Below are 12,921 nucleotides of genomic sequence, written 5' to 3'. Positions count from 1 at the left end.
GAGGGCTTGGTGGGGCAGATTGGGTGGCCGGGGAAGGACTTGCCAGCCACTCCTGCGCCCTGGAAGGGACTTTCACATGCATCAGGTAGGTTTGTCACGTTAGGATGAGTGTGGCGGTGCTAACCCATTTCAAAAAGGAGGAATAAACGGAGGGATGGTGACCTGCCCAAACCTCGGCCCCCGGACCGGAAGCGGACAGCTCAACTCATTCTAACGCCCCTGTGCTTTCTCCCCTCCGCAGGAGCCCGGCGCGACCCCCAGCGGTGCGCCCCGCCCCGGCGCCATGCACTGCGAGGTGGCCGAGGCGCACTCAGACAAGAGGCCGAAAGAGGCCCCCGGCGTTCCGGGTCCCGGCCGGGGGCCCGCTGGCCTCGGCCCGCACATGGCCTTCAGGGTCGCGGTGAGCGGCGGGGGCTGCGGGGACGGGACTCCGCGTGACTTGCTGCCCCGGCCTCCCGCGCCACCGCGCGCCCACGACCTCCTCGGGCCCAGGAGCCCCCGAGACTACGGTCCGTCAAAGGCCTCCGCCGCCGGGAAAGGTAAGTCTGGCGCCTCCGACGTGCCTGAGGTTTCCAGCGCAGGCCTTCGTAGGAATCCTCCCGAGAACTTGGTAGAACTTTTTCCGGAGTTCATCCGTTTCTCTCGAGTTGTTCGGGACTCGCTTGTCATTCTAAAATGGTGATTGTTTAGGAAGCATCTAATTTAAACTCAGTAAGCCTGTTTTGGGGGAGATGTGTGTACAGAAAGCTCAGATTACATAATTTTGCTTCTGTATATTTCTGATAAAAGTTGTGTGGAACTTGTCAAAATCGTATTATAAATTAGGATGAGTAGCAACTCGAGTATGTCCATCTCTGAGCCTGCTGAAGGCATACCTCGAAGTATTCCAGCCTCCCTCAATAACAAAAACCAGAAGCCTTCAGCAAAGCCCCTCCCCTGTTGGGACCTCAGTTTCTCCATCTGTCAAGTAAGGAATTAATTATACCAGATGATTTCTGGATTGCTGATGGAAAATTTTATGAATCTGTAACCTACCCTGAGTAAAGTCCTGACTAACAATGGCTGTTCTGTACTTGATACTTCAGAAGCATAGTCTTTGCTCAAGTTAGTTTGCAATACCCTTCCTGTACCCGATGAGGCTAGTGGGTATAAGGTGCAGGCTTCCGAATAATTAACGGGTCAAAGTCAGCGATGAGGCTGGATTCTCATGAACATGTTCTTCTCATCAAAGTTAATTATTATTGAGCCATTATTTATAAGTTTCATGCTGACAGATAATTAACCAGAAATTGGGGAAATTGTTGAGGCACTGTGTCCTCCCCCACCTTTTTCCCCTGGGAGAAACCAAAGCTTTGGGGTTTCATTATTTCAGTGTTTGGGACCTCTTGGTTCTGTTTCCACCTGATTCTTAAGGAAGACAAAAAGTTTGTTTTCTGGCTCTGCAGGCATCACTACTTTAGCATCAATCAGTCCCAGCAACTTAGAAAAGGTAGGGTGGCTTGCTTTTTAGATATGAGGGCTCCTTTTGCATAGAAAAAAAAAAAAAATACCCAGCTTCTCAATTCAAAGACTAGTAAAATGAAATAAATATACTTTTTTCTTTTTAATGAAAACACCTGACTTTGTAGGAGAGCACTATTTGTCTCTTTGTTTTAAATGTCAGTCTCTTCTCCAAGAGATAGAGCTCATTTTTTAAAGGGTAGATATAGAAAAAAACATCTTTAGCATATTATTGCTGGAACACACATATGAGGTTCTCTTTTACTAGGGAAAGAGAGGGCTGTGCAGCAAGACATGAGTAATATTTGCTGCCCTGAGCTCCCTCCTTTGCTCCCCTCCAAACACAATCCTCCCTTAAATAGATACCCTACTGCAACATTTTGTTTAAAAAAAAAATAGCTGTCAAGTGAAGATCAAGTTCTCTGCAGACCTAATAAATGGCTCTCCCAAACATAGCCTTTGCTCCAAGCCGTAGTTAGAGATGCTCCAAGCCATAGTTGGAGACATTCATCTAGATGCTTTGTGTACAACCTTCTGACTTCCATTCTCCCAAATCCCAATTATTTTTATTCATCCCCCCCCCCCCAGCTGTCTAAACTATGAGATCTTTAAATCAGGATTGTATTTGGAAAGGGCAGAGGAGGATAAAAGAATGGGAGGAAGCACCTCTTTCTTTGTACCTTAAGATGGTTGTACTGGTTAAGCTTTTTGTAAGAGGCTTCTGTTTTCTTCCTAGCCCCCAGCGAGGCTGGTGGGGTAGGATTTGTCCCACCCATTTAAAAGATGAGGAAACTGAGGCCTACTGGGTGAGGGGTTTCTGGCCAGCCCATTGCTTATGGACCTGGGCTTGAAGAGGTTTCCGACCTGGCCTCTGTCCCTCTAGGCAAATTCTTCCCCCTAGTCAAGCCACACAGTGGCCTGAGGCAAAACCAGAGCTGGGCAGACCTCTTAAAAACGCCGTAAAGGAAACCTTCTGCCCCCATTCCCACCCAAATATTCCCTAGACCTCGCAACCCTTTGAATATTTGGTGTCTAGTTCCAAGTCTCAGGCTTATTGGAAACAGATAAGAATACCAATTGAAAAATATTTATTGACCGTAGTGAAAGTGGTAAGACCCTGCCACCTAGGGTCCGTGGGACCGGGGAAGTTCTTTCCCTCTCTGAGCCTTAGTTTCCTCGTTTGTAAATCTCGTGTGAGACTTACTTGGAAAGCCTGAGAAGAGCATTAGTGGTGGAGTGTGAAAGGGCCGCCTCAGTGCCTGGTTATTTTGGAGATTACTCTTGTAACGTGTTTAACGTTCTCAACCTCTGGTTTTTCATTTGCACGAGAGGTAAGGATGCGTCCCTCCCAAGGGAAAATGAAACAGTTGTTGTAAGAATATTTTATAAACTAAGAAGGAAGAAGGGGTCACTTTTGTTAATTCATGTAGGGCACTATGTCATGGTCAGCGATACTTGAGATAAAGAGGGTAGGGTGAGGAGGGAGAGAGGTTTGATTTTTCTAAATGTTGATGTTAACTTTAACTCTGGTGCCCGAGCCAGAGGAAGCTGAAAGGAGCCAAGCTTCAGGTCTTTTGTGGCCACTGCTGCCCGGTGACCGGAGAGAAGACAGTATTGCTTGGTTTGGAGTCAGGTTTCAGATGATGTGCCTTCTGTTTCGGACAGACCCTAAGCTGAGGAAGGGAGTGAGCTCTTGAATCCAGCAGCTTCTCCGTAAATGTTGGGGTCCTCTGCATTTCCAGATCTGGAGTTAGGAGGCACTTGGGGATGGTGCGACGTCATGGACTAACACTGTCATCATTTACAATAAGAATTACGATCTGTTTATGGCAGAATCCCCGTTTATGCAGATTCCAAACAGCTGAAAAGGCCAAATTACCAGATGCTGCGTTTTTTTCTTTCTTATTATTAAACACCCGACACTCTGCTTTTGGAAGTCCTGACAAGGAAAGAAGGTAAACATCTGGACTTTATGGAGGCAGTCAGCTTTGTGGCGATGGCCCGATGACGCTCGTTCCCTGTGCACAGTGCTTTACAGTTTTCAGCGTGTGTCCCCCACCCGTTCCCTCAGCTGCCCTCAGGCCAGCTGAGCTCTGCCTACCTTGTGGGCTGTTCCGAGGGGACAGATGAAGAAGCGCTTTGCAGTCTGTAAAGTGCTGGGCAGATACTGGCTCTTATTACTGTGATTCCCATTTTATAGATGAAGACATTAAGGTTCAAGCATGTGCTCAAGGCTACAGAGAGTAAGTGGCAGTTTCTAAGGCTACCTGTTCCAAAGTTTGATTCTGGTTCCACAACTTGTACCTTCTGTGTGTATGTGTGTGTGTGTTGGTGGCTGAGAGCTGGTGTTCCCGACGGCCTCCGGAACGTTCCCAGAGAATTTAAAATAGTTTTGCTTTTGGTATTTCTTCTGTCTGGAGTCTTTGGAAGTTGATAACTGGTATCTATGCCGTCGTTCGAAAGCTTCATAGTTTACCAGATGATTCCGTTTGACCAGAATTGCTGCCTCCAGACCAAACCGGATAATGAGCTCACTATTTAATTCTCGGCGACTCACTGGGCCCTTTTCATTGTGCGCTGAGACTGGACATGTCCTAGGAGGCTGATGATCATGACAGATGTGGACTCTGCCATTAGTAAATGGCCCTCATAACGTGGCTGGAAAATCCGAAAAGTAGTCAATCTTGTAACTTAAAAAAAAAGTTAGTGTATATGTGTTTTCTTAAAAAATGAAAACAAAAAGGGAAAGCAGTTGTAGACTGTGTGTAGGGGCCTTCGGGGCTGGTAGTGGAGAGTAAGACATGATGGTTTTGGTTGGCATTACCTGGTAGAGTTTTTTCATCTGAATCAGAAGCCACGGTGATGTTCTGGGGGAGGCCTTTGGAGGGACCAGCACATCCATAATAGGAAGGTATGAGTTATTTTGAAAGCATTTACCCCCTCCGGCTCTAGTGGGCAATTTGCTTGCATTTCATCCATTTTAAAGTGCTGGTCCTGTGATCCGGAAATAATCAGATCCAAATTTTTTCAGTGCTTGAGGTTTCAAATAAGGGGGAGAAAAACCTGCTAGCCAAATGTCAGGCTCAGTGAGACAAAGAGAAACATGTATGTGTGTGGGTACACAAATAAGATGGGAACATGTTGCGTCTACAGTCATAAGAATTATGTATCTGACAAATCTTTTATAGACATGTAGTGGAAATATAAGTCCCAAAGAGTCCCTAAGAGTCTTGTGTGGCTAGAATTTCTCTTCCCTTCCCGCCTCCCAAGCTCTCTAGAAGCTGCTAAGACTGGGCGTGCAAAATGGAAAGGTGACCAGCACATGAGATCGTAAGTTACTTTAGGCTTAGCTGTTTCTGAGTTGTTTACCTGTAGTGCTCGGCTGGGCTGAGGTCTCAGGATTGTCCTGGCTGTGAAATCGTACGGATAGGCTGTGTTGCTCCATCTGTGATTTAAAAGCATAAGTTTCTTTGTATGCTGTGGTTTTGCTTCACACTTCTCCTTCTGAAAAAAACCCAAAACTCACCCCATCTTTGAGTTCTTCAATCCCTGCGTTACATTTGCGTGGGAAGCTAAATGAGCCAGCACACTTATTTTTACAGTGCGTTAAAATCCCATTATAGGCATAAGTGCACAATGAATCATTAAAAAAAATATTCTTATGCTCTTTGTTCTGAATGTTGCATAATTATCATCATTTTCTTCAGTTTTATTTTGTGGAGTTTGGCCAGCATCCTAGAAAAGGGGAGAAACTAAAGTTTGGAATGGTGTTTTCAATCCTTTTTTGGATAGGAATAGGGAAAAAAAAACCCAACAAACAAATAAATACCAACTTTATTTGTAAATTGACCAGTGACTGTCGTTAACTGTGACTTTTGCATAGAGAGGGTAATTTCCCTTCTTTCACTCAATTTTCTTGGAAAAGAATTCCCTGTTTTGAAGCTGATATGGTAGTGTTTCAACAACCTCACCTTATATCTATGATTATTTTCAAAGTTAGATTACAAGGCGTGGTTTGCTAATTTTTTTTTCCTGATACAGGTTTTAGTTGCAATTTGTTTCTTCTGGTAGGGGGTAGTTTATTTTTGTGTTTAAAGAAACAAAGACATTCAGTTCAAGGGGGAGAAGAAATGAAACAAACTCTGCCCTGGGCTTCCAAAAATTCAACTGCAACATGCAGAGAGCCCAGCTGTGATACCAGGGCCAGGAAAAAAGAGCAAACTCCTGAAATACTTGTGCTGCTTGCCTTCGCTGTGCTAATGATTCTAGCAGTTTAACAACGGGGCTCCCTGTTTATCAACAGCCGCTGCCCAAATTAATAGTTTACAATGAAAAAAAATGCTTTCAGCATTAGAAGCAAAGTCCAGGACTGATAGCTGAGTTACTGAGTTAAGGGAAGCAGAAAAGGGTGGGGGGTGGGGGTGGGGGGAGTTTTGTGGCTGCTTTGGTCTCCTAAAGCCTTATTTATAAGAAACTGAAAGAAAACAAGAGGCCTGGGGTGGGGTGGGGTGGAGAAGATGCAACCCTAACCCAGTGATCTTTTAGTTTAAAGTCACTCGAAGCATCTGTTTTCTTCTTTTCCCCGTCTTCCCCTAAACTCCAAAGGGTTATTCCTTCAGAAGGTTTCCGGTGGATCGAGGCGGATTGTGTTAGCATTACGAGCTGTGTTTTTAAAGTCAGCGTTTGAGTCAGATGCACTGAGAGGAGCCCTTCAGTCCGCTCACTGAATAATGCATTTCCTGTATGGCCTGAATTTTTTTGGTGGTTATGGTTGGGCCTGTCTGGAGCAAACACACGCGCCATTGTACAGCCTCAATGCTCGTGGGCCAAGCGCTTGGCTTTGAGTCTCGGTTTCCCCATCTGTAAAATGGGAAGCAGTTCCATGGGATGACCCATAGTCCCCTCCTCTCTGTTGCTCCAAAATTCCACATGAACTCGACTGGGGCAGTTGGGAAGGATCTATGGTATGGAAAGAAGTCAGGTTTTAGACTTGATCTCTCCTTGGAACTCTTGACTCCTGAAGCTGACCACAGAAGGAACTGGAAGAGGGAGGGAGGTCAACGATCCTTTATTGAGCACCTATCTGTGCCAAGCCAGGCACTTTATAGCTGTGATTACATTTAATAATGCCCAACAATCCTACGAAGAAAAGAGGCGTTATTCTAAATTTACGGATGGGGAAATGAGGCTTGGAGAGGTTAAGTGATATGTCCAAATAATGAGCTTGCTGTGTAATTCACAGTGACTGACTGTGCAGCTAGTTGGTAGTAGAGGCTGAGATTTGAACCCAGCTCTGTCTGACAGCAAAGCCTGTGCTTTCCCACTAAAGCACAGAGCTCTCAAGGACAGTCTTTCAAACCCAAGCAATGGCAAGGAGTGGCTGTGGCTGTAGAGTGTGCCCCGAAGCCTGGGGGAAGGCAGAAGAAGGCTCCAGGCCGGTCCAGACCACCAGTCCCCAGAGTGGAGTTCTGAGTCTCAGCTAACAGCTGAGGTGTGATTTCAAGAGGGGGCTCTGCCCACTGCTCTGCTGCAGAAGTGGGGGGAGGACAGTGGTTCCTGGTTGCGACATGGGGTCCTCAGGCAAGGAGTCTGAGACTGGAGGGCCCCGTAGACGCAGCCCCTTCTTAGAAGCAGCAGCATACACACACCCCACTGGTTACTGCAGGTTCAAGTCCCTATTTGAGTCTGTCATGCAGTTTGGGAAGCTTCGTTGCCCAAGCCCTGGCTGCAGGCTCCCTTGCACTGGTTCTGAAGACATCTGTTTGAAGAGAATTTCTCATGATCCCGCCACACTTGGCGTGTGGAATGCATGCTTCACTGGGCATGATGGCTCGAGACCTATTAAATAATTATTTCTTATTAAACGCTTGGTGGGATGAAGAAAGGCTTGTGGGGGAGAAGAGGCCAGGGATCAGCGTGAACTTGAGCCTTTGTGGGAAATGGGTCTTTGGTGTCAAATGATGACTGAGCCAAATGACCCTCTATGGAAGAAAGAGGTCCCACTGCTGGGCTGTGTCTGTGGCCTTGTGTGGGGGGGTGTGCGTTCATGAGAATGTATGTGAGTGTGAACATTCTCAGGGATCACACTTCCGAAGTGGAAATTGCAGGAGGCTTTATTGCCCAAAGCTTCGTTGCCTTTGGATGTTGACCCTGGGTTGGAAAGGGGGAGTAGGAAGAAGTGTCAGGCAGAGATGGCCTGGTTGCATCATGGCCCAGCCTCTTCCTATGCGTGTCTTTTTTAGCAAGCAGATTATTCTTTTAGATGGTGTTGCTTTTGTTTTTAAATAACAGGTTGGATGGCAAATAATGCTTTAGCAAGAAACCAGAGAGTATTATAAATCTGGCTTTAAAAATACAGATCCCATTTGCTGTTTTAAGCTCTCCAGAGGGCTGGAGATTGGGTTTATTTTGGAACGTTGCTGGACTATATGAATTACTTCTCTGAGGCTTGGGTATTTAATACCTAATAGAAGTTTGTATAAGAGTTGATGATGTATTTTGCCGACTTTCCAACCCTGTAAATAAATTACACGTGCCGGCAGAGGCTGCCAGGATCCACTGTGTCAATGGAAGCTTAATTTTTATCCCAAACTACTTAATACTTTTGTCCTAGCGAGTAAAGAAAGTTCCGGGGTTTCGCCCAGCAGCGGGCCCATTCCAAGATGTACACGGCTTCACAAGCCCGTGAACAGGCCTCCGTGGAGTCACTGATCTTGACACAATTTTCAGTGGTTAAATAGCTTCAGCCCTCTCAAGTCCACCCCTCGAGGCAGAGAATGATAATATAATTTTAAGTGTATCGTAAAAATGAAACTCAATCGCTTCCACTCCCCAAACCTGTCTTGCTCCCCTTCTCTCTGGAGAAAAACGCCGTAATTGTGTGTTTAATCTCAAGACCGCCTATGCATTTTATCTTATTTGAGTGCAAAGCCCAGGTAATAACGTTGGCATTTCCAGTGCGAAACAAAATAGGGTTTCTAATTTGGAGACACTATTAAATATTTCATGCTTCAACCAAACTCAATTCTTTTTTCCTATAATAAGTTTAAATATTAATTCTCTGGAATGTCAGATGCCTAAAGCTAGGCATTTAGTGATCTGCAGTTTCAAGTATCTCGAAGAAGGTTTATGAAACAGGATATTTCACTGGGAGGGATGAGCAGTGTGTTTCAGAGATATCTGAATTCAAGGCAGCGTCTTCTGATTTACTTTTTAAAGGGAAAAGGTCATAAAATAAGTTGCTTTATGTGCTGAAGGATTAAGTGGCTTAGGCTGAAATAACAGCAGAGACTTTACTGTTTTTCCCGCGTTATATTTTAACAATGCTTTTGGGGGGAGGGGGTGGGTCATTTTCCCGCCTGCTTGTCTCCTCCCCCATCTACCCCCCACCCCCCAACCAGATGGCTTTAATTCTAACCAAATCCCACGCTGAGGCCAAATGATTGATCAAACAGTCATTTGTACTTATGTAGCTCTCTTTGTGAGAGTATCTCTGCATTGGAGCTTTTTCCTGGGCTTGGAGCATCTTTGGGCTTCAGATGGTTGATTTCCAGCCTGGAGAGGTGGAGGTATAGGGTTAGGTAGAGGGCAAAAATCCCAGACCTTCATTCCAAAGAATTCCTTGCTTAAAACCTTTTTGTTACTTCCCATCCCTGACAGCAGGGGTATCAAAGTTTTCTAAATATAAGGACAAAAATCTATCTCCAGTCCATGATAGCTGTTATATTTTTAGTACCTGTTGATAGAGAAGATACCTGGAGGTTACTAGTTTTAAGGGCTCTTTTAAATAGATTTGTATGTTATCAACCACTCACATATCTGGGGAGACATTGATTTGTTTTACAGACAGTCTTTGGTACATGCTTTCAAGCTCTCCTCTGAAATTGCAGCTTGGCTTGTAGATTGGCAACCAGTTGACTGATGGAAAAAATCCGAGCCCCTTGGTCTGGCGTTCGAGGCCTTCCCGCCAATCCAGTTCCATCTCTTCCTAATGTCTGCTTTGCTTGTCCTCCAGCAGCATCAGACTTTTCCTTATGCAGCTTCAGACCTGGAATTGTCCTTCTGTCCTTACACACTGTGACTCACACTGTGAGTCTGTTTTTTTTTTTTTTTTGGCTGCATTGGGTCTTTGTTGCTGCACGCAGGCCCTTTTTCTAGTTGTGGTGAGCAGAGGCTACTCTTCACTGTGGTGCATGGACTTCTCAGTGTGGTGGCTTCTCTTGTTGCGGAGCACGGGATCTAGGCATGTGGGCTCAGTAGTTGTGGCGCACAGGCTTAGTTGCTCCATGGCATGTGGAATCTTTCCAGACCAGGGATTGAACCCGTGTCCCCTGCATTGACAGGCAGATTTGTAACCACTGTGCCACCAGGGAAGTCCCTGTGAGCTTCTTTTTGTTCATTTTTGTGCCTCTTTAAATCATTTTGGAACATAAAATAATTCATATTCAAATATTCATCTCTGTAGCCTTACAACCAGTACCAGGTCTGGCAAAGTACCTATCTGAGAAGTATATAGGGTGCTGATTGGGGCTGTAGGTATGGAATCAAACCACTAGGTTCGAACTCTGGTTCCAGGTACAAACTTAGAGATCTTGTGCAAGTTATTAAGCTCTTTGGGCCTCAATATTCTTATCTGTAAAATGGGGATAATAATAGTAACGGTCTCAAAAGACTGTTATGAGGATGAAATGGGTTAATACATGTATAAGTGCTTAAATACAGAGATTGGCACATGGTCAGATGCTCTATTAATGTTGGGGTTATTATTGTTATTGTTATTGCAACTATGTATGTGTTTGGTAAACAGAATCTCTTAGAAGGGCCTTCCTTCCTTTCCTTTTCACCAGTTTGACACCTACTTATTCTTTAAGACCCAGCTCAGGTGCCACCTCTTCCTGGAAGCCTTCTTTTTCTCCCTTGGCCTGGTTATGCTAGACCTCTGGCACCCACAACCCTTATCCTTCCTTTTGCCATAGCACAGGTCACACCCTGCGGCGATCTTCCATTTACTTATGTGTCCTTGGGGACAGGGGCCGAGTCTCATTATTCCTGCACCCCATGTTCCCAGCACAGGGCCTGGTTCAAAGCAAGTGTCGAGGAAGGTTGGGAATGGAGTCCAACCCAGTCTCTGCCCTCAAGGAGCTTGTAGCCTAGAAATGAGAAGCTGAGTTTTATGTCTTTGTTTTTCCTACAAGGTTAAACACACAGTAAGCCCTCACGGTAAGCTCTCAGCACGTGTGAGACTCCAGTAGATGCACAAGGAATTCTCAAGTGCAGACACAGCCCTGTTCTCCTCCCACGCTGTCTTGGGACTCTTCACAACGAGGTCTGCCCCACTTTTCTAGGTGATGTTGGGCGAGTCTTCTCACCTGTCTGGGCCTCCCTTTCCTCTTCTTTCTGGGAGGAATTAGCTTCAGTGATCACAGACCTTTCTTGGTGGCTGCCAGGCCATGGGCCAGGTGGAGGAGCTAGGGGCCTGATGGCTGTCCCCAACTGACTGGCCCAGATCGTGGGTGCTCTCTGCCACATACCTGCCCTCCCTTCTAGGCAGAGTCCCAGGTGCTTTAAAGTGTGTTGCATCTTGTGGTTTAAAGAGCAGTTATAGGTGGTTGCAACACATCTGACCCAGATTTCTCTAAGATGAAGAAGAACCTTGGAAATTAGAGCCAGGAGCCAGCTCTCAGCTGCCCTGCTAGGGTGGAGATTGAGGTATATACCCCAGATCCTCACTCCAGGACAGGCTTAGACAGACCCTGGGGGGATTGTGTTGGCCTCCTGGCCCCTCTCTGGGTACTGTTGTGGTTTGAGCTTTGTAAACTGTAGAGCTCTGCCCAAATCATTATTATTTGGCCAATCACTCTATGAACAGATGGGAAGACTAAGGTTCAGAGAGGTCATGTTACTTGTGGAAAGGTGGCCACATGGCTTTTGGAGTTAGAACTGAGTTCAGATCTCGACTATACCATTTGCTGGGCCTTAGGCAACTTCACTGGACTCTGAGCCCCAGTTTTCCTATTTGTAGAGTGGAGATAATGCATATCTCATATAGAGTTGGTGAGGGGTTTAAGGTGAGGAGTCTGCAGAGCACCTAGCTCATGGGCTGGCACATGGTAGGTATGTAACAAAGATGAGCTGTTGTTACTGCTTTTACTGAGTGGCAGAGCTGAGCCTAGGTCCCCAAGCCTGATTTGGTGTGATGCTGTTTCTCTTCTACATCACAGTATCCCATCCCCTTACTCTGGTGTTTTTTTTCCTTCCTTCCTTCCTTCCTTCCTCCCACTCTCTCTCTCCCTCCCTCCCTCCCTTCTTCTTTCCCTCCCTCCCTCCCCTCCTTCCTTTCTTTTTTTTGAGAAATTAAAAGAATAAGGACTTCGGGGTTTCAGAGATTGAGGTCCTAATCCCAGCGCTGAAGGACACAGATCTGAAGCATCTTGGCTTCACTTAGGGTTAGGGGAAGGTTAGGAGCTGTCTATGTCCCTTGCCCAGGTGGGCATGGGCTACCTCAGCACAACTCTGTGACAGGTCCTAGCCCTGGGGTCAGTGCAGGACATTCATTCAGCCTGTGGTGGCTCTGGTGACCACCAGGAAGCGGGTGTTTCTGGGGTGGGTCAGGAGGCACAGACCTCCCTCCCCCCGTCCCTGGTTTATTGGGTTGGGAGTTGCCTTCGGACTGTAATATCCAGCTGAATTACCTCCCAAACTCATGATGCTGTTGCTGTTCCGCTTCCACATCCCCGTGCTTTCGGGTCTCTGCAGCACTGTGGAGGCTTCCATTTGTTGGGCCCTGCTGTGAGCAGATATCCCCTGAAGCCATTCATTTCTTGCGAGGTGAGTGTCATCATCCCCATTTTACAGATGAGAAAAATTGAGGCCCAGAGAGGCTAAATGACCTGCCCAAGGTTCTAGAGCTGGTAGGTGGTAGCTGCAGGCCTGACTCCAAGACTCTGCCCTTTCTCAAACCTTGACACCTCTCTGGGTCTTCCCCCAGGTCCTCTGAACTCTGCTGCCTTGGGTCCAATCTTCCCCATTTGTCATAGTCAAGAAACTGCCTCCTTCAGCCAGAATTACCATTTCCCTCCTTCATCTTCCACTGCCCTTTGTCAGTTTTCTCCTGTTGAACAGTTGGGTGTTACAGATGCTTCATCCCCAACAAGTCTGTGAGCTCTGTGGAACAGGGTCTGTAATGACTGCATCTCTGACTTGTGGAAGGAGTGTGGACCAGAGAAGAGAATGAGTGCAGGACCCCAGCAGAATTCATCTGTCCCTCTGCAGTCAAGGGGAGTTCCTCTAGCAGATTTTCAGGACGGCAACCCAGAGTTGGCTCTCTATGTCTGAGCCTCAGACAGTGATCTCTGCCCAGCCAGTTGTCAGGAGCATATGGGATGAAGTGTGGGGCAGTATCCTGAAAACGGAAGGGCTGCA

At 46.4% G+C, this 12,921-nt stretch overlaps 1 protein-coding gene across 3 annotated transcripts in view; it reads left to right on the top strand.

Moving 5' to 3' along the window:
- Nucleotides 1-283: 283 nt before the first annotated feature.
- Nucleotides 284-12,921, top strand: part of GLIS1 (GLIS family zinc finger 1) — a 221,393-nt gene continuing 208,755 nt past the window's right edge. For all 3 annotated transcript variants that reach the window (XM_057697995.1, XM_057697989.1, XM_057697979.1), the window contains exon 1: nt 284-539. In XM_057697995.1, the coding sequence (XP_057553978.1) occupies nt 284-539 (256 nt within the window). The remainder of the gene's footprint in view (nt 540-12,921) is intronic.

Source organism: Hippopotamus amphibius, chromosome 1, assembly GCF_030028045.1.
Source record: "Hippopotamus amphibius kiboko isolate mHipAmp2 chromosome 1, mHipAmp2.hap2, whole genome shotgun sequence".
Taxonomy (NCBI): Eukaryota; Metazoa; Chordata; class Mammalia; order Artiodactyla; family Hippopotamidae; genus Hippopotamus; species Hippopotamus amphibius.
Note: the sequence above shows the minus strand (reverse complement) of the source record. Positions and strands in the feature narration are given on the sequence as shown.